We start from the raw sequence: 26719 nt of genomic DNA on the forward strand, positions 1-26719 counted from the left end.
CAGAAAATCAAGCAAAATACTTGTAGTTTGTATTGATTATTTATTACTTAGTTGTTATTTTTAACAATTGCTGGAAGTTTCGTAATCCTGGAGGAAATATTTATGAAGATACGGACATTTGTATAAAAAATTAATTTTCTCGCCTTATATTTTTTCCCTATAACTACATAAATATGCGACGGCATTAAATTTTTTTGGAGAAATTTAAGATTCATAACAAAATTGTTGATTTAAAATTTAAATTTTTTTTTTTTTTAAACTGTGCAAGATATGAGTATTTAAGCTTTTGTACTGTCCATACCGAGAAAAAAATATAAAAATGTTTTTTCATAATTTTGTAAGAAATCGTATTTGGCAACTAATGATAAAAGTTTTATCTGAATATCTTAAAAGTTTAAAAAGTTTCAAGCATTTTTCAAAGTAGTTTTTTTAAAAAAAAAAAATGATACTATTAAGCAAGTCTTATTAAAAATGAGACCGTCATCGCAGGGATCCCCCCCCCCCCTCCACCGATAAAAATATGTTTTTTTTTTTGCAAGTTTTCTTTTTCTTTACCATCAAAGTTTAGTTTCCTGACGATTATTGTAAGGTATTATCATTTGTTATAAAATTTTATCTAATGATACAAAATAAAATCTGTGAAAAACCTCTGGTCGTTTTGAGCTTTCTTTTAAAAAGTGCAGAAACTGCTTCGAAAATTGCTTGAAACTTTTTAAATTAAGATATTAAAATTAAATTTTTATTATAAGTTGCCAAATACAATTCCCTACAAAATTATAAAAAAACTAAAACTTTTTAAAATTTTTTCATTGCATGCGCATTATAAAAGAACTAGCTTAAATGCTCATAACTTGCGCAATTTTTAACGCAGTTCAAATAATTTATTAAAAAATTTCCAGTTGAAAAGTACACTGGTATAGTATAGTGCGCGTGCATATATAGTACACTGCTTAGCAAAAGTAAAGCATTCCCGCAACAACCCGTTGTATGCTATGCTAAGGTAAAGGCTAAACAATTTCGTGATGAACGGCATGAATGTGGCGATGTGGCCTGCACTGAGCTCAAGCAGCCTTTACTTCCCAGACAAACTGGTAGTGGTACCCATCGATCTGAAGTTGGATGGGCTTCGAGCCGAAATTGGGGATCGAACCCCAGTTCTTACCAATGCATTGGCCATGCATGGCAGCACTTCGCATGCTTTCACCATTAGCTTGTGGATGGGAAAAGGAAGTAGATTAAAAACTTTTATGTTATGTTAAAAAAACTATATGGAATAACTATAAACTATTTGAATACTACATCAAACATAATTCTAAAAAAATGCCATGGAAATTTTGAAAAATACTTTTCGCAATTAAATACGAAAAATATTAAGATATTTAAGTACATTCTACAGTACAAATATCTAGTACAACTGAAAATAGGAGGAGAGGGAAGGGTCAAGACATGGAATCGGTCTTCTTCCCAGATGACGTATTCGAGGGTTGCGATCGCGGCATTTGCGACGCAGGATGGGTAATTAACTTAAGCATGATGTAAATTATGAGTGTAAATAAACAAATTAATAAGCACGAAAAATACTTATGGCTGAAAATTTAAAAATCTCCCATATTAATTTACATAAATAATGATATTGAGTCTGCTAATTGTAAAATAATTCATATATATATATATATATATATATATATAAATTAAAAGGGGCAAAAAGAAAAATAATAATAATAAAAATAACAAACAACTGGGGGAAGAAAAAAAAGTTTAAAAAAAAGGATAAATTTTTTTTTAAAAATCTGGAAAATAAAAGATATAATCTTTTCATCAGCCCACACGATTATATCCGCATAAAAGTGTGCTTTCTAATATTGTATCAATATAGCTAAAGCAAAACATATCAATACAATAGTGTGAGGAGCACTAAATTTTTTTTTACATAAATTACAACAAATAAAATAGAACACAATAAGTAAAAATAACACGTAAAAACAGAAAATAAAATATAAAGAAAGAACAGAATAAAACATAATCTATAAAGCGAGTAGCTAAATCAAATGAACTTACATGTACGGGAAATTTTTCAAGAATGATTTAAAATATTTTCGTAACAAGATTGCAAAATATGAAAACAAAAGCGCAAATTGAACGTAACTAGAGGAGTTTTGTTTTAAAGTGCGTTCTTTAAGCTTTGTTTTAAAGTTTAAAACAAAACTCCTCTAGTTAGCTTCAATTTTGCAAATTTTTATGAGCCCAGGTAAAGCAGCATTGGAGGAAGTTTTTTAGTATTTAAAAATTAGACCAAAAACGCTTTTCATTTTCACAAAACTATGACTTTTCACCATAATGATGTTTTGCACCATTTTCAAAATTATACGTAGACAAAGCTGAATTTAGATAGGCTAAACTTGGCCTAACAGTCATGAGTAACAGTTGCAAACTCACAGCAGTTAAAAAAAATGCATATTATTCTCAAAAAAATATTTCACATTACGACGGAGCCTTCGAAAAAACAGCCTTAATGAAGGGACCCGACTTTTGTTTAAAAATAGTAATAAATTCTGGCTTTTCATTAGATATGATTCTATTTAAATTCCCATTTAGTTATGTATGTACCTCATAGAAGCATTAATATTGAATCTTGAATGATGGGAGGGGCTGATATTAAGGAGAAATAATATATATTTCCTAGGATTGATGTAACACATCGTAATTCTAGTCCAAGATTAGAAACTCGTTGTCATTTAATGTTTAAAGACATATTTGCTATTAACAAGTTGATTTTACATAAAGATGCGATTAGAAAGGAATTTAAGATCAGAAATTTTAGCGTGCACATTTAAGTGAGAGTTTCGGCTACTGCGTCATCAAGATATGTAACTAAAACAGGAAAATTAAGGGAGTAACGTGAAAATGCTCTCAAGACCCATGTAAGTATGTTCAGACTGCAAAAAAAAAAAAAAAAAAAAAAAAAAAAAAAAAAAAAAAAAAAAAAAAAAAAAAAAAANGTCATAAATTTCCAATTTTATTATTAAAAAAAAAGCATTACAGTTAAATATTTTTATTTTCTATATTTTTTTGTGTCATCAAGAATTAAAACTAAAGCAAACATTCGTAACAAAGTGAAGAAAACAGATATGAAAACACACTAAAAAAAGAACCAAATGCAAGGACCGTTCAAGCTGCAAAAAAAGAAAAGGCCATCATTTGCAGCAAATGAGTAAAAAGTAATTGTTTTTTTCCTTTATATTTTTCGGTCATATTTATATAACGGTTACAGGTTAATTAATGATATATGTTCCTTTTTGTTCTATGACCATTTGCCATTGTTACGTGAGTTTTCCAATTTGCCATTTGTAAAAGGACCAGACTTTATTTAAGAAAATTGATCAATGCTGATTCACAGCATCATCTGAATTTAACGTTTTTCCCCACAAAACGCTTTAAAGAGAGAGAGAAACAAATGGAAGTCTGATGTCACAAAGTCAGGCGAGTATGGTGGGCAGGACAACACATCCCAGCCAAGCTTCAATAACTCTTGACTGGTAGCCAAAGTAGTATGTGGTTTCATTCAGTTATTTTCATAATTCAAATATATCAATAAAAACATACCACAGAATTCTGAGCATCGAATCTCTACTATTAGAGAAGTTTTATAAAATTATATCTTACAGCTTTTTTCTTTCTTTTTTTAAAAAAAAAGAAAGCAAGGAAGGTAGGTCTACACTCAAAAAGATCTAGGAAATACTACATTGGCCACTTCCCACTTCCACTAATGGCCTTCCTGCCCACTTCCTAGGTATACAACAATTTTCAATCTTTCTGGTGTAAGTTTTATTTTTTCTTGCATTACCTTTGAAACTAGTTATAACAATAAAAAACATGCTGCAATTTTTAGATAACACAAATAAAATAGCTCACAACTGTACAAAATTGAAGTAATATATTTGCGATTTAATGTTAAAAAAAATCCAATACTGAGCGGTGATGGCTCAAGGGATAGAGAGTTTGCCTTCTAATGAGGTGAACTGGGTTCGAATCCCAGTGATAGCTGGTCGATACGAATTCTGCATTCGGCTTGCATTGACAACAGTGCTGACGTAAAATATCCTCAGTGGTAGACAGATCATGGGTTAGAGTTCCCCTGCTGTCAGACTAACTGTGGGAGATTTTCTCTCTCCATGTAACGCAAATGCGGGTTAGCTCCATCAAAAAAAGTCCTCCACGATGGCAAATTTCTTCCTATACTTGATCCAGGAGTTTCCCCATCTTCTGGATTGGGTTTAAAATTATAAGGCTACGGAATTGAACATTAGTAGTCGTAAAACTCAAAAATTGGGTCGGCTGTTCAACGACGGTTATAAAGTAAAATATCAGGGTTCCCACGATCTGGAAAAAATAAAAAAGTTGTAGCTGAGATTTTTCAAGACTACTAAAAAATGCTTAAATTTATTTTCCATTTGTAAATAATGAAATTATTCCAGAGCTATTTTTTGCACCTATATATATTTCCTATAAATTAAACATTTATTAATGGCTTGAAACATTTAGATTTATCACACTTTTGCTACCACTTTAAAAAGAAAAAAATCAAGCTCGTGGGAACACTGTAATATATATTATAAAGAATGAAATAGCTTGCAATAATCGATCAATCTACAGAAATTCTTAAAATAATAAAATTTCTCCCGATACTTGATCCAATAGTTCGCTTGTCTTCTGGATTGGGTTCAAAATTACAAGGCTACGGAGTTGAACATTTGTAGTTGTGAACTCAAAGAATTGGGTCGGCTGTTCAATGACAATTACGAAAGAAAAATAAATATAATGATACTAACTAGAAATATTTATCCGACCTGCTTAATATCATTGTAATTTTTTTTTAAATTTTCATTAAAAATCAAAAGAAATGCTGTCCCCTTAAACGAACACAAAACAACTATATAAATCCAAATTCAAAATCAACTTTTTGCACCATTGTTAAATAATCCTTTTACAGAAAAAATGCAAAAAAAAAAAAATTTTTTTTTGGGGAGCAAAAATTAAATAAGAATTAGATTTAAAAAAGAAGTTTGCGGATGAAGTTACAATGGTAACCAAGCAGGTTTGAATTTATCTCACTAGAATAGGTAAAAAGTTGATGTCTTTTAATTGAATAATTTTTAATTTCGATAAAACAATATATTTCCAGGAAACAGAAATTGTGGGCAAGGGTAATTGTGACACAAAGTGAAAAACCTTGAAAATTTCATGTACAAAAAATCGATATCAAGGTATCAATTTATATAACCTACATAATAAACATAATTTTTTGAAAAAAACATTTATAATTAAATTACCTACAAATGACGTATATCACACCTTTCCAGTAACTAATTTGAGAAAAAACTTGCTTCTTACAAGAATCGCGATATTGGATTTTAAAATGAATTGCAATATTTTAAATATGAATTGCAATATTTTAAAATCTCGGTAGTATGAATAATGATACTTGACTCTTAAATCACGTGAATACAAGTCGCAACACGTAATTTTTAAATAAGGCATTATAACAGCGTGATTATAATAGCATTATAATCAGGCATTATAATAGCGCGATTTTAGGCATTATAATAGCGTGAATAAGAATTAGAATATTAGCAGATTTTAACGCAGTTCCAAATATTTACAATGGCAACACCAAATCAAAAGAATAAAATTGGCAGAAGAATCATATGTATGTAAACTTCTCGTTAACGATATAAGTTTAAAAATTTACTAGGATTATAAATTTTTGATTAGCAGAAGTTCATGAAAAAATTATCGTGAGTTACGGGGAATTCTGCAATATTCGCTTAAAAATCACATGCCCTGCTTTTAGTCAACAAAATGATAGAAAAAACCTGGACCCCCCCTTGTGTGGGAACTGGTAAGATAAGCAAGCAGTGGATGGAGCTTCCTAATATGAAAAAACTTACATAGTACAATTATAAATGTTAAAATAAAGAAAAAGTGGTGTGGTAGTCACAAATAATTTATTTCTAAGAAAAAAAATGTAGGAATGAAATAGTTTTCTCTTAAAAGCCATGCATGAAGCTCAGAAAAATAAGGTGCGGCCGTAGCCATGTCGGAGTGGGTGTATTTGATTAAAAAATATCTTATTTTTTTACTTCCCTTAACAATAATTCAAGTGAAACTTAAAAGTAATGGATATCACATAAAATTGTCATCCCTTTCATCTCAATAGCTTATTACAATTTTTCTTACAGAAATTTTAAAAAATTAGAAAGCAACAATTTGAAAGGGATTATTATTGCATTAAGTCATGGAAATATATGCATAAATTGATAATAAATGAATAAAAACAAAAAGAACATGAAATAAACATTTACTAAAATAATTTATTCTAGTATGGTTACGGTTCATCACACAAGTAGGATTAAGTAATTTGTTCTGTGTCAATTCAAAAGATAAATATTTTGATTACAATTTAACACAAAAACAAATTTAAACATTTGATAATTATAAACATAAATCATAAATAAATTAATACATGTTACACAAAAAGTAAACTTAGTAGATTCTTTAGTACACAACAACAAGGTATTACATGTTCATAATATATTAAAAACTAAAACATGACATATTTTAATAATTTAATTTAAATATATATTTTGATATTTCATTTTAATTATATATCACATTGTATAAAAGAGTTTTTAGAAAAATGTTCCCAAAAAATCTATTTATGAGTTCAAAATTCTTTATTACAAGAGATCAAAATATGGAATGTAAGATATTCTCATAATATTTAAAGGAATGAAAAAAAAAAACATTTCTAAAATATGAATATAAAATATTTTAAAGTTACATATACTTTTTACTAAATAGAAATCAATTGGGGCAAATTTAAATATGGCAGACTTTAAAAAAAATTGATTACAAAACCATTGAAAAAATTCAAACAAACCTTTGTTTGTTTGAATTTTCTATACGACAATTTTATTTTAAATTTTGCAGGTGATTAAAGTCAAAAATTTGAATTCAAAGAAATAAATTTTTCAAAGATTTTTTCTATGCCTAACATAAAAGGAAACCAAATTATAGTTATGTTCCTTGCAAAAAAAAAAAAAGCTAAATTCTTTAGTTCAAATATGGATGGAAATGTGAGTTATTAGATAAATGATCAAATTACATTAAATGCAGAGAATATAGAGAAGTAAACTGGAAGTTATATAAAAGCTTAAAGAAGAAGACTATATATAAAAGAAATTTGAGATATTCTTGAATGTACTTATAAATGGCAGGAAAATATACATAAAAATTAAATATACTTGCACTCAGTAAATATTTGAATTTTTAACATAATTACTGATTAGCAGCCTTTAAAAATTGTTTCTTTAATTAAGTACTATAAGTTAATATAGGTTAATCTTTTTTATTTTTCCAGGACATTTTGTTAGTTCAAGCTGCATATTACTAAACTTGAGTTTCATATAAAAGTTTACTTAATCAACTAGCATATAATAGTAAATCAATTTCACTAACTAACAGTAAAATATCTTAAATATAGAGGTATTTTAATATATATTTTCACAGAATATATATATATTTTAAGTGCATCAATAGAATATAGAGATTACAAAGAAAATTCTCTAAAAAAACCAGGTACTTGTTGGAATATATTGCTTCATATCAAGATAAACATAGAGAAAACCCTTGTATCAATTTCAATTACAAAATAAAAGTACCTGCATCAATAAAAAATTCAATTGCACAGTTGCTTGAGCGAGTAGAAAGAGTTCACCTATGTTTCTAACAAGAGATGTCATTCCATGCTTCGTACTGGAATGACATTTGTAGCCATTAAAGCAATGAGAGTGATAACAACAGCGGCAATGGCAAACAGAATTATCCACATTTTGAAGTTTTTCCAGAACATGTGACGCCTAACTTTTTTAGATGTTGCATGAAATTGAGATGACTAAAATAAAGAATAAAAATAAAGTTATTAACAAATATTTTTTTATTTATTTATATTATATAACTGAAATTCAAAATACAACATGTGATATTAAACATTCATTAGAAGTTGCATGAATTTAAAACAATTAGTAAGAAAATTAAAACAGAATGAAATTCAGGAAAAATAAGTATACATATTCAATAATATTGTTTTGAATTTAATTTATTGAATAAACAATCTGAATATAAGATGGGAGTTTTTACAAATGCATATGTATCTACATATCTGCAAGAAATACAAATAAATTTTAACTTTTAATTGCTGATCCACTTTCTTAGAATGCCAAAAAGTTTTCTTTAAGCATAAAATGTAACACAGAAAATAAATTTTTAAACAAATTTGTATTTGTAGTGTATCAAGGGGAGTCGGTAGGGCATGTACTAATAATGCTAAAACTGACCCTTTTCGATGTACCTTTTCTCAGAATCTAACCAAGATATTGTTTCAATTTTTTAGTCACAGAATAATTACATATACATATTTACGCTGTGATAATTTTTAACACATATCTTCGGCAGAAAATTTATAAGTATTATGAACTTAGAACTTTAAATCTTTTAAAAAGTTACATCAAAAATCTTTCACAACTCAAAAAGTATTCACGTTAATGCCCAAACATTATTACAGCAAAAAACTGATATAATCTCAAATATCCACAAAAAATTTAAAGCACTATAACCATTTTCTTAGAAAAAATACATTGAAAAAGATCAGTTTTAGCATCATTGATATACGCCCTACTGTCTCCCCTAATTTAAGAAATCAATTAACCAAATACAAACTACTTTGAAATTATTATCCAAACTCTTAATAGAAATAAAAAATATGGCAAACATTGAAAATTTTAACTATAACTTACAGCACTTTTTTTTACTAAAGCATCTGACTGATTCATTCCCATTTACATCATAACAAGATGATTCGTTTATTTCAGCCAATCAAAATTGTTAAATTTCTGAAATCTTTAAATAAATTATCCTTAGAGTGATACATACCGAGACTTCAAGGTCATTGGTTTTGTCCAATAACAAATCAAGCCTTTCACCCCTATCAACAACTTTTTCTATATTATCACTCATGACAGTCATCACTTCTTCAACTTGTTTCTTCACTTTTCCAATCCCATCAATGGCTACATCATTGCTATATTTTATCTAAAAAAAGAAAGAAAAAAATTAACTCAAAATATAAATAGTATATGAAAAACTGTTCTCATTGCGGGAAGGGGTAAATTAAAAGATTTAAGATCAAATATTTTTCAAAGAACACAACATTATACAAACAGACACAGATTAATTCTGACGATTATTGTATTTTTAATATGGTATACTTACACTTGACACTCAATTCTCAAGTAAAATATTTTTGAGTAAATAAGTAAAATCAGAAAGTATTTATAAAGAAAAGAAATTCTATTTTAAGGCATAGGAAATAAACTGAGAATAAAATCCAACTTTAAAAAAACAAAAAAAAGAAAATTAGTAATACTACTATGCCAAACATGCTCTAAATATTTCTTAATTTTTTTAATAGCATATAACTCAACAATTTAATTTTCTAAAACTTTTCTCAATGATAATATTTATTATGATTAAAAATATATATGCAGTCAGACCTCGATATAAGGTCACCCTAAGGGACATTGCAAAAGTGACCTAATAAGTGGGGTGACCTTTTAACCGATTCATTAGCAGTTCGTAACTAAGCACGTAAATAGTACACATAACGATTTTTTAAAAATGGCAATACAAACAAAACGATCGGCCATAAATTAAATATTTAAGTCAATAAATTTTAACAAAATTAGTAAAGAATTAAAGAAAGTTAAATTTTTTAAAAAAAATTTAATTTATAATAAAGCTGTTTACAAATTTCCTCAAAGTGTACATACATACATTATATCTAACCTTATTTAAAATAATCATTTATGTAGGTCTGTCTTGTTTGTGGTTTCATTTTTCAAACAATGTTTTCTAGATTTTGTAATTTCTCAAAATGTTCCTCAGCTCCCTCATGGTTTGTAAAAAAAATTTGTATGACATTTATTGCATTGAAGGCTTCTACTTGGGTTACAGTTTCACTGTCATTGACCTCACTGTCCACAACTTGCGAAATAATTTCAGAAATTGTAGCTTGTTCTTTGGCTGCAATATTTTCCTAGAACTCGAGAGAGGTAATTGCCTTGTAAGGAAGTTAAATAGGCTTTTGTTAGAAAAGCGCTCCCCTCGCCTCAGTAAAAATGACCTTATAAGCGATAATGATTCTTAAAACTTGACCATATATCCGATAATCTGTAACAAAGAATTCCTATTCAGTGAGCCGGGACTTTGGAAAAGTGACCTTATGTGCGGGGTGACTTTATATGCGGATGACCTTATATCGAGGTCTGACTGTATATCTATGAGTATAATTATAAGGAAATGCATTTTTAAAAGAAATATAGGAATTGTTTAAAATTTCTTAGCATTGAATACAATTAAAGAATGTTAAAAATAAATAAATTTAAATATTAAAACTGTTATAAAAATAAATATTTTCAATAAATTCTCATAAAGGAAAAATTGAATTTGTATGCAAATACCATGAAGGTTTTACAAATTAAAGATTGGTACTACTTTAGGTTAAAAATGAGTGGTATTTCATTTACTTCTTGCATTAACAAGAAGAATTAAGAGCAAATTAGGATGTTTATTAAGTTGCATAATGTGATTCTAGTGTATTTTACCCTAAAAATGATTAAACAAATTTTAACAATGATTTTTTATAAAAATAAAAAATGATTAAAACGCATTTGTAAAAATTAACTATACCATATATAAATGAACAAGTATGTATACATGATAAATAGTATAAATTCAATTTGCCAGAAAAAGTTCTTCCACTTAATGGCATCTGAAAGATATCTCTTACGCTTAACGATTAGTTTTCGATTCTGTAAGCTAGCAAAACAAAAGATAATACTTTTTCTAAGATTGAATTTTTTCATTCTTTCACAAAGCATGGAAAACATTTAATATTAAAATTATAAAAATACAAAATTTAGAACACAAAAACAATTCAAAGCATGGAAATTAAATCCAAATTTATAATTTTGATTTTGGTAAAATTAAAACCTAATTCAAAATTTTGATCTTTTTAAAATTTACTTTGATTTTGTCCATAACTACAGAAGTGTAATTTGCAAGTTATTGAAATACCTTTAAAATAATATTATTTGCAAAATAATATAACAGCAATTATATACCATAATAAAATATTTGAAGGATATATATTAAAACTTAAACTTTTCAAAAAAAATTTTTCACAACAAATGTTTAATTAATAACCACAACTATAAAATTATATTATTGTCATATGATGACATAAAATTGATAAAAGCTTAATTTATATAATATTACATTTGAGATTTGAACAATAAAATCCTTGAACTGGATATTAAACATAAACTCCCTAGCTAAAATGGTGATCAAATTCTTGGAGTATTAAGTGAATTTTTTAAAAAAAATTGTTTTGCTTATCTATATGTTTCATTTTAGTATAAATTAAATGTTATAAAAATAAAAGCCTACTGGGGTAAAATAAATGACCACTGATGCATTGATAATGCATCAGTTCCCAGCAGACAGATAAGAATCAATTTCAAGCTAAAGCAACTTCATTAATAAATGAATATTTACTAAAATACCATACCATTTGGTCCTTTAAAATGTAGCTAAAGTCTCTATCGAAATCATGCTCATTAGCAGTAAGCGCTCTAATAGCTAAACTTCCGCTAGTGAATCTACTTTTCACCTGCAAATTATAAATATGTTTATATGTAGTACAACTTAAACACTTAGTTTTAGCAGTACATTATCAAGATGTTTAACAATTATGAAAGATGAATGCTTTAAAAGATGTATGATCACTGCAAAAATCCAATAGTGAATCAACTTTTCACTTGAAAATATGAATGGTTTCATAACTACCAAAAAGATCACAATATACATGTTATAAAAAATTATATTAGATTTTTTTTTTTAACATCAATTTAATGGAAAATCATGAAATTTTTTTTCTGAATAAGGTATGATAAGTGAACTTATGAGCAAACTCTTAGGAGGAGCTGACTAAAGAATTTATAAATAACTTTAACATCTTATTAAATGTTCAACTCTAGAAATAAATCACTGTCATTAGTTTACTCTTCATGCAACTTGAGATTTTCGATCTCTTTTAGAGATTGTCAAAAAGAGCTCCCTAAATAAGAGTAACTCAGAAATATTTTGAACACATTTGAATCTACTAATTTGTTTTGTTTATAATTTTAATTCTAACATTTTTTGTGTTTCCATATTTGACTTTTTCGCATTTGGAGCGGTGGTTTGTCCAATTGCTGGAAGATGTTTCGATGGTCTTTCCTAAAGGTTTTCTTCCACACAAAATCTATGGAAAAAATTCCATGTCTGGTCAAATAGAGGAGGAAAAATGGTCGTAAATGGAAGAGGTCGCTACACAGAGGTGGTCTTTCCTAAAGGTTTTCCTCCACACAAAATCTATGGAAAAAATTCCATGTCTGGTCATAAATAGAGGAGGAAAAATGGTCGTAAATGGAGGAGGTCGCTACACAGAGGTGGTCTTTCCTGGAAGTTTCACTATATAAATGAATACATTTATATCATCTAAAGGATGTTATAAATGCCTCTAACTATTCTGTCATCAACCTATAATAGAGAAGCTTTCTCCAAAATAAGGTGAATGCATATGCAATATTACCCTATTTGTCAGTGAAATAATTGAAACAGTTTAGTAGTTTATAAACAAAAACATAAAATGATAATGGTAATTCAATAATTATGTACATGAATTTCTTTCAATTCATTGCTACATTTTTTTTTAGGAAAAAAAGTTTTGAAACTTTGGATTTCTGCGGCACATTGAGTTTTCTCAAACAGATATTGAGTTATAATGTATACATTGAAATATTTCATTCCATGTATTTGTATTATTATTGTATTTGTATTTTCATATGGGGGAAAAATACAAATATTGCAAAATGTGGTTGTGGTATGATCAGTACAAAACATGCGCATATTGAGCAGTTTTTAATAAATAACAAGGTATATAATTCTTAAAGAGCTAATTTTCTGACAAAGTTCATTATATAATTTAACATATTCATTGCAATGTTTAAAAATGTATACTCACTTCATTTAAAAATGCAAAAGGTACACTTTTACCAAATTCATTCTCAGCTGCACAAATATATATAAGTAAATCTTCTACAAGAATATGATATGTGTAGCTGCAATAAATGAACAAAAATGTCTTATATGAACACAAAAATTCTGACAAAAGAAAAAAAAATCAACAGTTAATTTACTTTACAACAAGTCTCAAAAAATATTTGAAAATTTACAATATAGAAATTTACTTATAATGGTAACATTATGCAAAAAATTTATGAAAATGTAAATAACAATTATAATGCATGTCTTTATGCTTAGGAGATAGTGCAGACCACCTATAATTATTTAAATCTGTTTGTTGTTGTTATTAATTTACGTCGCACAAGAGCTGCACAATGGGCTATTGGCGACGGTCTGGGAAGCATCCCGGAGGATGATCCGAAGACATGCCATCACAATTTTGATCCTCAAAAATCTGTTTGCAGTATGGTGTTCTAAAGCATACCAATTAACTGTAACCAAACAATTTTGAGATGTCACTGAGTTTCCAAATCACTAAAACATCCATCAATATCCTGTCAGACCTAGGTACACAATTTTTTTTAAAGTATACTTTGATAGAGTTTTTATGAGATACATAAAGGTTTTTTACATCAAAAAACCAAATGTTTATAGGTTACTATAGTAAATATAGAGAGTTAATAGTACCACATGATAAACTCCCTTGGTTAAGATAGATTTTATTATTTTACCACGACTAGTAAACTCTGCATGAACTAGGACTAGCAAGCTTCCTAACAAACAAGTTTCTGTATGGGTTAGAAAACTTTAAATTAAAAAAATCAACTAATTAGTTTTGATTCACTTTTTTTAAAGTTAATAAGTGTAAGTGCAAGGTTAAAAATATTGGACAGAATAATTATTTGTCAACATCCTGGAAAATATAATCAAAAGTCAGAAGAAAAAAGGAAAGAAAATTACTTATGGTAAATCTCACACAATTCTGAATATAGAAAATCAAAATTAAAATATTTTTATTCAAATTTTATAATTTTCACATATTTTTGAAGGTAATTTATATACTAAAACTAAATGGTACTTTTCCAATTCGCCGGCACCGGCGATAAAGTCACCAATGCAAACTTACTGAGTGCAAGTAAATTAAACTTTTTTTTTTTTAATAAATAGATAGAGTAGCAGAAGTTACTTGAACCGGCAAAATGGAAAAGTACCAACTGAACTTACATTCCAGATGCAAAACATGATTTTGTATTCCTTTCAACAGGTATATTGGATAAGAAAGATTTGACTTCAGAGTCATAATCACCAGCTTGTCTTTGGTTGCTAACCAGAATCACACCGGATTTGGCCACAGCAGAATAAATTATTCCATTCATATTGTCTATAATGAAGTTATAGATATGATTAGATCCTTAACATTTGTAACAAAAAGAAAGAACAATATGATACATATTTAATTCACACAAAATATGCTTAAATTTTTAATAAAAAAATACATTAAAAGTATTATTTATAATTAAATTAGGCCTTAAGAAAACCAGAAAACTTCGGGGAGATTTATGTTTCGTGATCTGAGGCAGAAAAATCGCCAAGTCTTGGCGACTTCTGGCCAGCGAACTCCAAGAAACTTGACGAAAAAACATCACAGAAAGGGACCAACTCGAAGCGTATAACTCATAGTCACCTCGGGACAAACATCCACATGATTTTTTTAAAAATGTCCCCATTTAAAATCAATTTGGCACCTTAGGCGATTGTAGTTGGCGTGGCAGATCACGATACAGAAATATTCCCAAAATTTTCATCAATGCAGACTAAAAAAAAAAAAAAAATTCCTTTTCAGCATATATGATTTGTTTTCCTCGTGAAATAAAATCATTAATTTACAAAAATATCAAATTTAATGGGATGAGCTAATTGGTAATAACTGCAGCTAATGAAAATAGAAATTATAGCTAGTAGAAATTTTAAGATCAAATTTAACTTGATTTTAAAATGTAATCTTGCATGACATAAAAATTTTCTATCAACATCATTAAAAGCACTTTAACATCAACATTTTCAAGAATTAATAAAATTTTAAACATAAAATAGTATAATTGCGTATTAAAAACTACATGAAACAGAAATGAAAAAATCTATTCAAAAAATATAATTCACAGATGTCAAGCTTAAAATTTCAGCACAGCAACATAATAAAAACAGTAACTAATTTAAAAGAACACTTCTTAAAATTATTTTATGTAAGAAAATGGAATTTAACTTTTCTAAGAGATTTTATATATTCAACTAATTGCCAGTTAGATCAGTAAATTAACTTCAATGTAAGATTGCATTATTTTATTTCAATATTATTTACAAGAAAGTTTACAAATTTTCCTGCAATATTAATTGCAATGATCTTTTACCGTCATGAGTCCAATATTGATTTAAAAGGAAAGATTATAAGTCACTCTTAAAGTTCAAATTGCGTTATCGTTGTTCGATTGGTGAAGAACAACAATTCTGGAAAGATAACATATCAGTAAGACATAAAACCAAAATCAACTGTCAATATAATTTTTAATACATTAGTGTACATTCAGCTAAATAATGTAAGGGAATCGTTTGTACCAACATTAGAGAATTAACTGCCCCTAAAATTTCATTGTTTTCGGTATATTAATTCATAACTTTCCGTATTAATTCCTAACTTTCTGTTTTGATATTTGCTTAAAAAAAAGTTATTAACATATTCATTTAATTGGCTTCACAATTTAAGAAATTGATGATTTCAATATTTTTTTATAAATAGAACTTATAATTTTATATACTCAATACATACATAGAATTTAAGTAACTCAAAATTGAAAATTATTCATTAAAATAAAGTAAATACAAAAAATCAACAGAATTTAATAGTGACGCAATCTATAGCATAGTTTAGTTGAAGAAGTCCTATCTTAATAATTGTAAATTTTAGATTAAAAGAAATTACGTAACGATTACCACCTCAAAATGTATAAATTTTATTGACGCCAAGCTTTAAATCATTGAATAATATTTTTTCTAATATAAAAGTCATATTTTGTGTAAAAAATTTAGGTGACTATTAACTGTAACTGTTTATTGGAAACCACACCTTTTAATTGTTTACATTTAAAATTTCGTAAACTGTTTAGATTTCTACCTCTAATTTATTTTTAAATGAATACATTTCCTAAAATGATCATTTTATTATTTACGTTCCTAACTCTAATATGTTCAGGTAAATGAAAAATATGATATTCCATTGTTACGATATTTTTTTCAAGAACTATCTTACATAATGCATTGTATGTGCAGTTAATCATTACTCAAATTTACGAAATTATCTTTTATATTTTACTATCATCTTATTTACTCTTTATTTCTATATAACTTTGTTTGTTAATACGTGATTTATTAAATTGTTACGAATGGTAATTTTTTGTATTCGCTCGCATCCTACTGTATTCATGCACATTTCTCATACCTCACAAAACTCAGAGGTATATTTCCATAAATAGCTATTGATTCAATAGGTCGTACATAATTCATATAGGTTTACATTCAAAATATTTAACATCGAATATATTACCTTTAAATTCCAATAGTCTTTTTGGTTACATCTACCCTCTTGTAAACTGAATATTAAATAAATTTCTGGAAGGGTTAATCAAGGCAGACCTCTTTAAAAGCTATTGGAATTTCACTAAAAAAATAGAACATGTAGATTTAAACTAAAATTTCAGGAAAAATTTAAAAATAAAGCATGTAGATGTTTGCCCGGGAGTGGCTATGGGATATGTTACTGTATCATGATCTGTAGCGCCAAGGTGCCAAATAGATTTTAAACTTGCAAATTTTTTTAAAAAAAGCCTTTTGATTTTTTACTGGGCTGTGGCTATAAGTTATACCTTTTGAGTTGGTTCATTTCAGTAATGTTTTTTTGCGGCCACTGCTCGGAAGTTGCCAAGATTTGGTGATTATTGTGCCACAGATCACGATAGGGAATTACGGAAATCTCACCAAGTCCATTATTAATTGATTATCTTAACTTATATATCTGTGTTTAAATATATTCATTTGTAGTCTATTCAAAGTTTGCTAAAACCACTATATAAGCCTAGGCTTGAAAACTAAAAAAATAACCCATTCTAATGCTTGGTGTTTTCTTAAGGGCTGCCCGCTCTGCCTGCTCTTTTTGTAAAAATAAGCTGCCATCCTATAAAACACAGCCTTTTTATACATATTCCATTAAAGAAATAATTCATAGTTTAAACAGTAGATAGTTTTCTGTGTTTATAGGTTTACTTCTGATTACTGTTACAAATATTTATTTTATCAGAATTAACTGTTTAAACTTTTAACCAGTTAACACATTCGCTGCAAAAATAATATTTCCATCCTCAGAAGCTGGATTTCAAAACAGGGTTTTAATGGTTTAAATGTTCCTTATATTTTACTAAGAAAACCAGAAAAACGAAGAAATATATTAGTTTCCTGTTTAGAGAGTGTTTTTTTTCCAACGCTCTGGAGCGTCAGTGGCACACAGACTCAACCTGTCTTCGTGAGTGCCACTGACGCACCAGGGCGTCTGATCAATATTCTCCGAAATTACTAGCATATTGCATAGAATAGCAGCTTGAAAGGAATAAAACGGAATACCATTCAAGTATATGTAGTACCATTTATGAAACAATACTGAAATTATTTGCAAATAATAGACGCAATATACAGATATTGGCAGTCGTCACACACATAAAAAAATTCAAGCAAAAATCGTGAAAACTAGCCACAAAAAATAAAAAAATAATGCTTCACTAACGTGCCGAAACAACCTCTCCTTTGAATTCCCAAAGCCACACTAAACAGAGAGCATATAACTTATCATAGTTGATCGACAAGCTAGCGCGTCGTCGGCATACCAGTAGGTGATGCGTTAGTGCGTTGGTGGCAGCGAATGTGTTAGTTCAGACAAAACTGGTCAAATTTTTATATTTCTCTTTTTTCAGGGGTATATGATGAATTTAAGTGATTTCAATTTATTTTTAAATGCCTTTTTCTTTTATTTCTTTTAATTAAAAAAAAAGAGAAAGGCATCTATAAATATTTATTTTCTCATAATTTTCAGCCTAAATTACTGAAAGAAAATTTCAAGTTATTTATCATTAATCTTTTCTTTTTTAGTTTACTCTTTTTGAAAAAAAAAATTTTTACACAGTGATTGTCTTTTAGCATGTCTTTTTAATTATTTTTGCAGACTAGAAATTTTTCTCTTAATAATGAGTGAGAATTACTTTTTGAAATATGCACATAAAATAGTTTAAGAGGGTAATTTAAAAATTGTTAAGGTTCAAATTCAGTTATTACACATTTTGATAAATTTTTACAACGTTAAGTGAGTCCCCTTTCAAAACTCAAAGTGCCCTCCCTTTTCTTTGAGGAAGCGTCCTGCCCTTTTTTATTCCTAGGGAGAATTCTGATGCTATCTATCATTATAAAAGTACAAGTAATATTTAGATTCTGTTGAAAGTAATATGAAGGAATTATAGATGTATAGTTAGCTTTTAGTCTTATGCAGATAGTAAAAATAATTAATGTAAATAATTTTTTAAGGAAATACAGTGTTTTCACTACAGCGCGAGAACGCGAGAATCTCGCATATTTTTTTCTTTTCTCACATTAAAAAATTATTACTGCGAGAAATTCGCGCATTCTATAAATCAATTTCAAAATTCGCGAATTTCTCGCATTTTGGAAGAAGCTTCGAATTACGCTATTTAGAATAAAATCCGTTTCACTTTTCTTCCTGGATCTCTCATTATTTTCAACATTTGCTCCGTTATCTAGCTTCCCTATTTACCAGTATTGTTCAGAACCTTTTCGAACAACAGAACACAACCGAACCACGGAACCCCTTTCAGAACACATTTCTCTGCAACCACGTGTTTACCGTAGGTAAGGTTTTTTCATGTAAGACNTTTTAAATGAATACATTTCCTAAAATGTATTCATTTTATTTATTAATTACGTTCCTAACTCTAATATGCTCAGGTAAATGAAAAATATGATATTCCATTGTTACGATATTTTTTTTCAAGAACTATCTTATATAATGCATTGTATGTCCAGTTAATTATTACTCAAATTTACGAAAATATCTTTTATATTTTACCCCTATTTTACTATTAACTAATTTACTTTTTATTTCTGTATAACTTTATTTGTTAATACGTGATTTATTAAATTGTTACGAATGGTAATTTTTTGTATTCACGCACATCTCTCATATCTCACACAACTCAGAGGGATATTTTCATAAATAGCTATTGATTAAATAAGTCATACATAATTTATATAGGTTTACATTCAAAATATTTAATCTAGGATATATTACCCTTAAATTCCGTTAGTCTTTTTGTTTACATCTACCCTCCTGTACACTGAATGTTAAATAAATTTCTGTCAGAGTTAATCAAAGCAGACATTTTTAAAAGCTATTGGAATTTCACTAAAAAAACAAAGCATGTAGATTTAAAATAAAATTTCAGGGAAAATGTAAGCCCGGGAATGGCTATGGGGGATGTTTCTGTATCATGATCTGTAGTTTCAAGGTGCCAAATAGATTTTAAACTTGCAAATTTTTTAAAAAGAACATGTAGATTTTTTACCGGAGTGTGGCTATAAGTTATACCTTTCGAGTTGGTTCATTTCAGTAATGTTTTTCGCGGCCACTGCTCGGAAGTTCCAAGATTTGGTGATTATTTTGCCACAGATCACGATACGGAATTACGGAAATCTCCCTGAGTCCATTATTAATTGATTATCTTAACTTATATATCTGTGTTTAAATATATTCATTTGTAGTCGATTGAAAGTTTGCTAAAACAGCTGCATAGCCAAGGCTTGAAAACTAAAAAAATAACCCATTCTAATGATTGGTTAAATTTTTTGTAGCTGCTAAAAATTTTTTTTGCAAATAAAAGGTGTTGGTACAGGATTAATATTTTATATTCTAAAATACTAGCAAGATTATTTTAGCCTAGTATTTTTTTTCTGAAAATTTATGTTGTTTCAATTTGAAGCATCCACGAAAACATTGTTATAATTAGCCTTTTTTGATTTATCAAATAATGTATTGTAATGTTAATTTATGTTCCTTTTGGTTTTTGTCCTTGTAAAAGGGAAAATGAGAAAATAAATTATTGGATGGCTGAATGTTATAATTTAAAAAAAAATTTTTTTAGATATTATGCAAAGAAAAAGTTATTATTGAAAAATTATAGTTAATGTGGACAAAAAAAGCTCTTATAATTTTTTAGCTTTTGTATTTATAACAGAAAATCTTTGCAGTGTTACTTCTTGCAAAAAACTTATTTTTAATAGTGTTATTTTTAAGGAGACAAAATTAAATTATTGATTAGAGACTGATTTAGAATTTTTATCTGAATTAAAATTTAAAATCAAACTAGAATTTAAGACTTCATCAGGGATGCCCAACCATTTTTGAATATTTGGCCACAAAAACTGCATAATACTCACTTCAGAGGCCTACATTAATGCTTGTGAGATGTTTGATCGATTAAATTTTATAGACTATCGAAGGATTACTATGATGTTAATCATACTTTTATTATTTTTGCTTGTTTAGTACAAAAAACTATGTATGCATACCTATAATTGAACAAGACATAACCCTTCTTTCTATTAAAATAGTTCCCCTGGATCGGGAGATGATCTTTTGGCTAGGAGCAGTCGACACCTGCGAGGCAGGCAGACAATGCTTTTTTTTTTAAAAGGGCGGCCCACTCTGCCTGCCCTTTTTTGTAAAAATTAAGTGCCATCCTATAAAACACAGCCTTTTTATTCATATTCCATTAAAAAATAATTCACAGTTTAAATAATAAATACACACTGGCAAAATTATCTGTGTTTAATTCTGATTGCTGTCACAAATATTTGTTTTGTCAGAATTAACTGGTTAAAATTTTTAACCAGTTTATTCTGACAAAACTGGTCAATTTTTTATGTGTCTCTTTTTTCGGGGGTATATTAATGAATTTAAGTGATTTTAAATTTATTTTTAAATTTATTTTCAAATGCCTTTTTCTTTTCCTTTTTTTTATAAAAAAAAAGAGAAAGGCATCTTTAAATATTTATGTTCTCATAATTTTCAGCTGAAATTACTGAAAAAAATATTTCAAGTTTCTTATCATTAATCTTTTCTTTTTCAGTTTTTTTTTTTTCAAAAAAAAAATTTGTACGCGGTGATTGTCTTTTAGCATGATTTTTATAATTATTTTTGTAGACTAGAAATTTTTCTCTTATTTTAATAATGAGTGAGAATTACTTTTTGAAATACGCACATAAAATAGTTTAAGAGGGTTATTTAAAATTGTTAAGGATCAAATTCCGTTATTACATATAATATTACACATTTTGATAAATTTTTACAATGTTAAATGAGTCCCCTTTCAAAATTCAAAGTGCCCTTTTCTTTGAGGAAGTGTCCTGGCCTTTTTTTTTCCTAGGGAGAACTCTGATGCTATCTATCATTAAAAAAATACAAGGAATATTTAGATTCTGTTGAAAGTAATATGAAGGAATTATCGATGTTGTATTGTTAGCTTTTTGTATCATGCAGATAGTAAAAATAATTAATGTAAATAATTTTTAAGGAAATATTCCTATTAAACTACAGAACAAGTTATCTTAAATTCATAGGCATTTAGCAAAAAATGTAAGTTAACATTTATCCTAAATATTAATTTTTGCTATCATTCAAAAAACTAAATTTGTTACAAATGCAGTATCAAATACGTGTTGCTAGAATTTTAAAATTATGATTTTTTTTTATCTTATTGATTTGCTACATATTTTTTCTCTTCTTTTTTAGTTTATTTGTACAAACAGTAAGTAATTACATCTCACTGCTAACTTTAAACTCATTGTTTAAATAGTACTTACATAACTAAATGATCATAGTCTGTTACTTTGAAAAAAAAAAAAAAAAAAAACTGTTAAACTATGTTAGTAACTTGGGCAGGGCAAAAAAATTTTCTGTTACTTTTTTTTTCCTTCATATTTTTATTAGAATTTTAGATTGTTCAGGGGCCAAGTTCTTGGTCTTTGAACCAAGTAGTTCTCAAAATCTTGGGTTAAGTGGCTTTGAGGGCCAGGCCCATAGGCCATAGGTTGTGCATCCCTGAGCTACATCTTTTTTCAACCAATATAAAATGCTCGGATTTTGAAAAATACTACATCTTTTAAATATATATATATATTTTAAAAAGCTCTATCGAAAGTAAGTTTTAAAGCTTATCATTATTCAAAATATCTTTTGAATACTTTAGAAATATTATAAAATTTTATGTTTTTATTTCTTGGTTTTATTTGTAACATTATTTCAAAGTGTTTTGTATAACTAAATGTGTTATTAGTAACTAGAACAGAATTATATAATTAATTAAATTTTGTTTTAGGTAATGCAATACGATGTTACCAGTGTAGTTCTGATCAAGAAGGTAAAGGTGAAGATAATTGTGGTGCCTATGAAAATTTTGATGCTGACAGAAATACTTTAGTTGATTGTTTGGGAGAAGAAGCTGTCACGCCTGGAACTTTTTGTTATAAAAGTATTCAACAAAGTCCTAGAGGTTTCATATGTAAGTAATTTTCTATAGTACTTCACATTTGCCTTTTGTAGTCTTACAAAGTAGGTATTTTATGCGATGTCATAAACTGGCCCTATTAGTAACTTTTATTATCGAATTTTATACTTTAGTAATGTTCTGGGTGAAATTTATTTCTGGGGTTGCTGGTACATCCTGGGAAAAAACAGCGGAAATTCATAGAAATTTGTGTGGAATTTCAATAATTTATCGGGAATATGTATACAATAAAAATTTGTATCATGTATGCACTGGAAGAAATGGACATGGTACAAATAAAAAAAATTAAAAATATGCGACGAGATGAAAAATTATGATTTCTTTTAGTCTTATGCAACACAAATATTTTTATTCAAATAACGGAATTTTGGCACAAAATATTTTTAGTGTTAAAATATTTTGTGTAACTAAATGTGTTTTATTATTTGTATCATTTAGAAAAAGAAAAAAAATTCGACATCAGCGCTATTTATTTGCATTCAGAAACATCAAACCAATATCATATAGCTTCTTTGGAACGTTGTTAAGGATAAACTTCTGCTTAGTTCTTTTGTAAACTTCTTAAGATTTTTAAAACTAGCCCCAAATATAACATGAAACAAACATTTCAAAAATTATCATTTATAATTTTCCAAGTTTTAAAATCAATTGAAAAAATGACCAGGAAAAATAAATTCTCAGATTATTTTTATTATTAAATCATTCTCAAATTATAGTCTTTTTATTTTAATTAGAATAATTTATTTTAAAAATAAAATTTGGAATTAAGTTAGTAAAGAAAAGAATTGTTTTTTTCATTTTGCATCTTATTTTGAAAGTTTATAGTACATTTTATTTAATTTTGATTAATTTTTAGAATATATTAAAAATTAAGTATTAATTAATACTTAATTATTAATTTTAAAATAATGTAAAATATTTTTCTTAAAAGACAGGGTATTTTGTTAGCAAAATCAGGTAAGAATGCATTTGTTTTAGTTTCAATGCTATATCCTAATGCAAATGGAATCAATTCATATTATTCGGTGATTACTTTCTGACATTGTATTGTCTGTTTTATTTTGGCGATAAATAAATTTCAAACACAAATGGGATTCCTTGGGAGATATTCTTTATGACATGTTATATTCCCATGAATTATGCATTTCTAATTAGATTGAACTGTAATCTGTATTATCCTATTAAACTACAGAGCNTTAAGGATAAACTTCTGCTTAGTTCTTTTGTAAACTTCTTAAGCTTTTTAAAACTGGCCCCAAATATAACATGAAACAAACATTTCAAAAATTATCATTTATAATTTTCCAAGTTTTAAAATCAATTGAAAAAATAACCAGGAAAAATAAATTCTCAGATTATTATTTAATCACTCTCAAATTATAGTTTTTATTTTATTTTAATTAAAATAATTTATTATAAAAATAAAATTTTGAATTAAGTTAGAAAAGAACAGAATTTTTTTTTCTTCCTTTTGCATCTTATTTTCAAAGTTTATAGTACATTTTATTTAATTTTGATTAATTTTGAAATAATGTAAAATGTTATTTTTAAAAGTCAAGGTATTTTGCTAGCAAAATCAGCTAAGAATGCATTTGTTTTAGTTTCAATGCTATATCCTAATGCAAATGGTATCAATTCATATTATTTGGTGATTATTTTCTGACATTGTATTGTCAGTTTTATTTTGGTGATAAATAAACTTCAAACACAAATGGGATTCCTTGGGAGATATTCTTTACCACATGTCGCATTCCCATGAATTATGCATTTCTAATTAGATTGAACTGTAATCTGTATTATATATTTTTTAAACAAGCATTCTACTTTTTATAAATTTCAAATTATTCATATGAACTGTTATAATCCTGGTATGAAAAATTATTTCCTGAAGATAATGAAAAATTATGTAAACTTGCTTTTTCCTTCTTATGACAAGGTTACGTATCAGGCTATATTCTAATATATTTTTTATTATAATTTAATGGCAAAACTATATGTGTCTTAAATTGATTTTTCATTTCAGTGCCATACGTTCATAATTTTATGACATTTGTTTTGTAATTGCAGGGGATGGACGCTGGAGAACAGTAGTGCGGAGATGTGCTCAAATTTCAGAAAGAGGTATCAATTGGGGCTGTGATTGGGGTTATAAAGAAAATGGTGTTTATTGGGAAGAATGCTATTGTGCAGAAGATGGTTGCAATGGTGCAAGAACATTGAGAACTCCTTTTATATTCACATTGGTGGTGGTTATGTTTTCAATTATTTATTTAAAGTATGGTTTTCTTTAGGTTTTTCTTGTTTTTTAAAGGGATTGTGATGATTTGCACATTGAAATGTTTACACAGTGAAACAATGTACTATGAAATGTTTACACCGTGAAACTATGTACAATGAATGAAACAATGAGTATGTACAGTGAGTGAAACTATGTACAATGTTTACACAGTGAAACTGCCTTTAAGCATCTTTTGGTTATTTTATTATAAAATTGAATTGGAAAAAAAAGAGAAGGAAAATGTAAAATAATTTATGGCAGTCCAAGATATTTTTTGCTTGTATTTTATAAAATTTAAAAAAAAACAAACATAGCTTACAATAATTTTCTTTGTACTAAATTCTATTTTTCAAAAATAATATCATAGTTAGATATTGTTGAACTATAACAATGTTACAAATAATATTGTGATTAATGTTTTAATTAAAATATAATTTGTTTTACTAAAATGGATGTATGCTTTGTACATTTGTATCAGTGCAATAAAAATGTTCCATGGTGTTTTACAGTGTGGAAATATGAGTAAATATTTCCACACTGTAAAAATTGCTTTGTAAAGGAAACTTTGTATTTATAAAAAATGTAGAAACTTATATAATTTATTATTCTCAAACATCTTTGTTCGTTAAACTGACTCATATATGCATTTTAATAAGTATATTTTGCATAATAGATATTATTTTCAAATATTTATTTCTCTTCATATCAAATCAAAAACAGAGTTAAAAATTTTTCTTTGTACAAAATTACATTCAAGTACTTATTATGTTTCTATGTAATTTTATTTTTAGTTCATTTTGTATTTTGTGCACATTCCATATTTTGCTGTTTCGATTTGTACACTCTTTCATTTACATTAAACATTTCTACATCTTTACAAAAAGTAGAATTTAGTTAATCATTTTGTTAGAAAAAGTTTTTGATATTTTTTTTCTTTCTATTTTCAAAGATTTATATCTTTTTTTATTTTTGTGAAATTGTTTTAAAAATTCCAATATTTTCACTTTTCTAAAAATTTGTGTTAACTTTTTGTTTCTTTTTTTAGTATGTTTGTAAAATCTATTATTTTTTTTTTAAATTAATGATTGTGTTTATCCTGATGATCTTTGTTTGTATGTTTTTTTTTGCAATTTTGTATGTTGACTATATACATATTTTTATTACTCTCTGTTTACTAAAATATTATTTCTTTTATCCACAAATTTATTTGAAGAATCTCATGGGTTAGTTTTTATTTTTGAACTTCTATTATAACTTCAGTCATCCGTCCATTTTAGCGGTTATGAAATATTTTTGTATTTCCTTGAAAAATGTAATAAATCTATTTTTCTGAATATTGTTTTGTATCAATGTCACAGATGTTTTCAAGTCTCTTTAATTTTATCGCAAATATGTTGATAGTTTAAATACTTTAATCAGAAGTGATTGTATTCCGGGAGTAGCCTAGAATTTCGGTTTCGTGCAGGTTTTTCCGGATCTAAAAACTAGAAGCAGATACTGGTATTTTTCGGCGAATATTTGCAGAATTCATCATATCTTAAGACTGTGGATATGAGTCCGTGGATTGCGAATTGTGGATATA

At 27.4% G+C, this 26719-nt stretch overlaps 2 protein-coding genes across 4 annotated transcripts; one reads left to right on the forward strand and one right to left on the reverse strand.

Annotated features, from left to right (window-relative positions):
- Positions 1–6351: 6351 nt before the first annotated feature.
- LOC107439443 (vesicle-associated membrane protein 7) lies at positions 6352–16144 on the reverse strand. Of its 3 annotated transcripts, none has more exons than XM_043039226.2 (6): positions 16010–16144; positions 14410–14566; positions 13184–13280; positions 11687–11788; positions 8992–9150; positions 6352–7954 (listed from the first exon to the last, which is right to left on the reverse strand). In XM_043039226.2, exons 2-6 carry the CDS (start codon positions 14559–14561, stop codon positions 7799–7801), a joined length of 666 nt encoding a protein of 221 aa, XP_042895160.1. In that variant the 5' UTR covers positions 14562–14566; positions 16010–16144; the 3' UTR covers positions 6352–7798. The 3 variants fall into 3 exon arrangements, with proteins under 3 accessions (XP_042895160.1, XP_042895162.1, XP_042895163.1); XM_043039228.2 differs by lacking the exon at positions 16010–16144 and adding an exon at positions 15594–15708 and having other exon boundaries at positions 6869–7954; XM_043039229.2 differs by lacking the exon at positions 16010–16144 and adding an exon at positions 15545–15626 and having other exon boundaries at positions 6869–7954.
- Position 16145: 1 nt separating this feature from the next.
- LOC107439441 (UPAR/Ly6 domain-containing protein crok) lies at positions 16146–26471 on the forward strand. Its single transcript, XM_043039230.2, has 3 exons — positions 16146–16432; positions 22671–22853; positions 24927–26471. The coding sequence occupies exons 1-3, from the start codon at positions 16372–16374 to the stop codon at positions 25148–25150; spliced, it is 468 nt and encodes a 155-aa protein (XP_042895164.1). The 5' UTR covers positions 16146–16371; the 3' UTR covers positions 25151–26471.
- Positions 26472–26719: the final 248 nt, after the last annotated feature.

The sequence above is a fragment of the Parasteatoda tepidariorum genome, chromosome 1, assembly GCF_043381705.1.
Source record: "Parasteatoda tepidariorum isolate YZ-2023 chromosome 1, CAS_Ptep_4.0, whole genome shotgun sequence".
Taxonomy (NCBI): Eukaryota; Metazoa; Arthropoda; class Arachnida; order Araneae; family Theridiidae; genus Parasteatoda; species Parasteatoda tepidariorum.

Coding starts and splice junctions, on each gene's coding strand:
- LOC107439443 (XM_043039226.2), bottom strand. CDS start 14,561: ATGAATGGAATAATTTATTCTGCTGTGGCCAAATCCGGTGTGATTCTG. Junction 13,281..14,409: donor TCATGTTTTGCATCTGGAAT/GTAAGTTCAGTT, acceptor CATTTATTGCAG/CTACACATATCATATTCTTG. Junction 9,151..11,686: donor ACATTTTAAAGGACCAAATG/GTATGGTATTTT, acceptor TTCTTTTTTTAG/ATAAAATATAGCAATGATGT.
- LOC107439441 (XM_043039230.2), top strand. CDS start 16,372: ATGAATACATTTCCTAAAATGATCATTTTATTATTTACGTTCCTAACT. Junction 16,433..22,670: donor CCTAACTCTAATATGTTCAG/GTAAATGAAAAA, acceptor ATTTTGTTTTAG/GTAATGCAATACGATGTTAC. Junction 22,854..24,926: donor AAGTCCTAGAGGTTTCATAT/GTAAGTAATTTT, acceptor TTGTAATTGCAG/GGGATGGACGCTGGAGAACA.